This window comes from Austrofundulus limnaeus, unplaced genomic scaffold (genome assembly GCF_001266775.1).
Source record: "Austrofundulus limnaeus strain Quisiro unplaced genomic scaffold, Austrofundulus_limnaeus-1.0 Scaffold26, whole genome shotgun sequence".
Classification (NCBI taxonomy): domain Eukaryota; kingdom Metazoa; phylum Chordata; class Actinopteri; order Cyprinodontiformes; family Rivulidae; genus Austrofundulus; species Austrofundulus limnaeus.
In genome coordinates this window covers 2,168,743-2,172,519 of record NW_013952428.1, presented here as the reverse complement: position 1 = coordinate 2,172,519, position 3,777 = coordinate 2,168,743, and the positions used below count along the sequence as shown (strand labels likewise).

General features: G+C 39.6%; 1 protein-coding gene across 1 annotated transcript in view; it reads left to right on the top strand.

Annotated features, from left to right (window-relative positions):
- Positions 1-495: 495 nt before the first annotated feature.
- The window catches only part of nxph4 (neurexophilin 4), a 50,253-nt gene continuing 46,971 nt past the window's right edge, over positions 496-3,777 (top strand). Inside the window, exon 1 of the mRNA XM_014004776.1 lies at positions 496-985. Coding sequence (XP_013860230.1) covers positions 932-985 — 54 coding nt within the window. The 5' untranslated portion in view covers positions 496-931. The remainder of the gene's footprint in view (positions 986-3,777) is intronic.

The following is a 3,777-nucleotide window of genomic DNA, read 5'->3' as shown; positions in this document are numbered from 1 at the left end:
GTTAAACATGTTTTTTAGGGTTTCTTTAGATGCTGTTGTGTCTTTAGAACAGTTTTGATTTGAGTTTATTGCAGTGAAACCAAACGTCACACATTAAGCCATCATTTGCACTTCAACACAAATCTGGATTTGTCTTTAATGTGATGTGAACTATAAACTGTATAGCCAAACAGGTGTAGCCTATAAACCCAAGAGGTGATCATTAAATGGGAGAAAATAGATTATCCTTGTTTTTAAAAAATGCAGTGAGAGTTATAAGTAAGGACAATATAACAGGTTTGTCCTGTCAGTCATTTTTAAGACAAGAACTGTGAACCTGGAAACAAATGTTTTTAAAGCAACACGTGATCTGCATCCCTCACATTCTGTCTGATCACACGTGGAGGAGAGTAAATAATCACCTCTCCATCAGAACACAAACAGGACATCCTCCTCCTCATCATGCAGTTGTGGTTGATGTGGTTTCCAAGAGGAGAGCAGCTGAGAGCGCAGAGAGGGAGGGCAGGGGAGGCAGGGGGAAGGAGCGGAGGTGCGACACATCACAGCTCTCAGAATCAAGCAGCCAACAAGAAGCGCGCCTACAGTCTTCAAACCGTCCACCTGGAGAACCGACCTGCTCCGACTGCGCGCAAACTTTACGCTGCAGCACCATGTCCAGCGGAGGAAAGACCCGCGAACGCGCCACATGAGGCGGACCAGAGAAACTGAAAACACCGCTCTTTAAAGTTTTTTTTCTCTGCTGGCAAAGACCTCCGTGACACCTGACAGAAAAAAAAAAGAAAGCAAGGAAAAGTGAAAGTTTTTTTTCCCCCCCGCCGCTCCTTTGACACTTTGGTCGACTTGGGATTGCTTGGACTCAGCGGCGTGTCTTTTTATGTTCAGCCGAGGAGACGCGTAGATTTTCGGGGTGGTCCTCTCTCTGGAAGGTGACATGCAGGTTCTCGGCTGGACCACAGTCCTCTTCTGCCAGTGGATCCTGCACAAGGTGAGCTGCTCAAGAAAGAAAAAAAAACAACTATATTTAGACATCAAGTCTTTATTTGCTTTACATGTTTCACAGCTTTCCATATGATCAGCATTTTAGTCCTTACAGAGCATTCAAACTTGATTTAAAGTAGATTTTTATCAATAACAGCTTTTAGGAAACAAAATAAGCCACTATATGTGTGTTTTGAAGCTTTTTTCTTTTCAATCTAAGAGAAAAAAAGAAGAGAGAAAGTGCGTCCCTGCTTCCAAAGTGTAGATTTGTGCTGCCTGAGCGCTTCCTTTTCACTCCCAGCTAAGCAGCTCTCCTTATCCATTTATCTGCTTGCCCTTCCAGCAACTTCCTCTAATTTTTCTTCAGAAGTTGATCTCGCCCCTGGCTTGTTTTATTATCTCGCCATCGTTTTCATGGCAAACAGTTTGCGCGCCTGGTGTGACTGCTGAGGCTGCGCGCGCGCCTGCATGTGTGTGTGTTGCTGTGAGTGTCTTCCTGCTGCATGCTAAAGTTTTTTTTTCTCTCTAAGATCACCTTGATATAGTTAACCACAGGTGCATTCTTGATATCTGGACCTAAAGATGCAGAATAAAGCTGAGAATAAAAAGCTGAATCTCCCAGCAGAAACACACCCTCTGTGTGACCAGGGTTCTTTTGGCCTCAGTGAAATAAAAAAGCAACCAAAAAATTTGACTTTTCACTATAAATCCCACTTCTTCTGCATTCTCACCTCTAAATGCAAGTACTTTGTTTTATGCATCTTTCCATCTCTGTCAATCTGATAAACTCCACTTTTTATAACGCACTCGCTGTGTTGATTTAAAAAGTAGCCATCCCAGTTTTTTCTTTTCTTTTAATCTGTTATTTTTAAAATATTGGCTTGAACCACTGCAAACAAGTCTGATGAGCAGAGTGATGTCACTTGAATCAGGTGACAAAGCGAAGTGTCAAACACTAACTAGCTGACGGGGGCAGAAGCTTTGTCACCCAAAAGAGTTGCTTGATGGAACATTAAAAAAAAAGATTCGCTTAAAAAATAGGTAAAATGACTGCTGAGGTGTTTTGGTGACAGTTATTAACCAGCTTTGAATGGAAATGTGAGAGTTCAAGTGCTGGGATTGACTTATGAGTCTAGCTTTTTTAATGGTTCAAGATAAACAGGTAAGCTTGTTTATATAGAAAAAAATAAAGTTGCGTTATTGGAAGCATTAGAAATGCAGGTAGAGAACATCAGGTGGAATATTTCAGTGAGAGAGAAGGCAGCATTACGCAGCCCTTTAAACAAATTTGTTCACATCTTTCAACTAAACCACCTCTTAGAGATCATTTAGGAAAATGCAGCAACATTTTTGTGTGCATAAGTGGGTGTTTTCCAACGAGATGCGGGAATCAGGAGCAGGGCAAGAATGAGACGCATTTAAAATGTAAAACTGACAGTTTATTCTTCCAAATGTCTTTTAAAATATGGATTCACGGGTTCTCATATATTTTATGAAGAAAGTAATAAAATAGTTCCTGCAGATAATGCAATATTCTAATGTTTTTCACCTTGTGCTTTTGAAATCATATCTACAGTAAGAGCACTACAAAAGAAGAAAAGATGTGTGAAAAGTGTCTTTGCTCTTTTGTGCTCCCAGGAGAAACAATAGCATTAGCCAGCATCTCAAACTGACGAAATCCTCTTATCTCCCCCCATAAAACAACTAGCTGTATACCCCAGGGATATTACTGCAACTGACTCTCTTTAATTTCATTGTATATAGCCCCACTTCCTTTGCAATCATGTCTCATGTATTCTGCATTCCAGTAGCCTGTATGGTGAAATGTGCATTAGAAACATGATGTTTTTATGCCCACATTTTATGCATCTTTTCATCCCGTTGTTGAGGAAAAAATGAATTATCAGCAAACAGTTGGAGGAAATTTTTATTATTTTTCTCTATATCATGGATTGAACCAGGTGGCTTTTCTCTCCCTCCCACTCTCTTGTCTTTTTGTCCCTCCATCCATCCATCTGTGGATCATCTTAACTGTAAAACAGCCCCGTTCCAACCAGCATCAGGGGTTCACCGCTCTATAATCTGTGCAAATTATATTCTCTCTTCCCTGATTAAATGTGTAATCTGTTGAATCATGATGACAGAAGCAATCACATTACTGCCATATCTGTTGTCTCTGAAATTGGTCCCACATCAAATACTTCTCTAACCTAAAATAATAATAATAATAAAAAACTGACAAGGATTTATGCTGTATTTTAATGAATTCTGCCATAATTTGGTTCTTGGATATTTGTTTTCTCTCCTCTTTTTGTGTGACCATTATCTGTAAAATGAACCATCACCAGCTTGGTGTAGAGAATAACAAGCTTTGTATTAAATGTTAATAATAATGTGTCAAAAGATGGACAGTTTCATAATAATTCCCTCCATTTTTTAGGCCATTAAACCTTTAACTGGACTTGTGGGTGGGAGGAGTGTCACTGTGGAAAAGACCACAGCAGTAATATTTTCCTATAAAAGACTCAGCATGTTTTGAAGGAACACATTAGCCCTCAGAGAATGTGTTGAGTACGACGTTCAGCTACTACCACACCAAATACGAACGTAGTATTTGTAAAATTACTTAAAGGGGCAATATCATGTAAAATCAACTTTTTTGAGTTTTATATCATGTTATAATGTTATACTCTCATAAAAACATGCCCAAAGTCTTGCTTTGACTCATTCATGCATGTTTGAGAAATCTGGCAGCGTTTTTAGGAAGCCATGCTGAGGAGCAAAACGAGGGACCTGAGA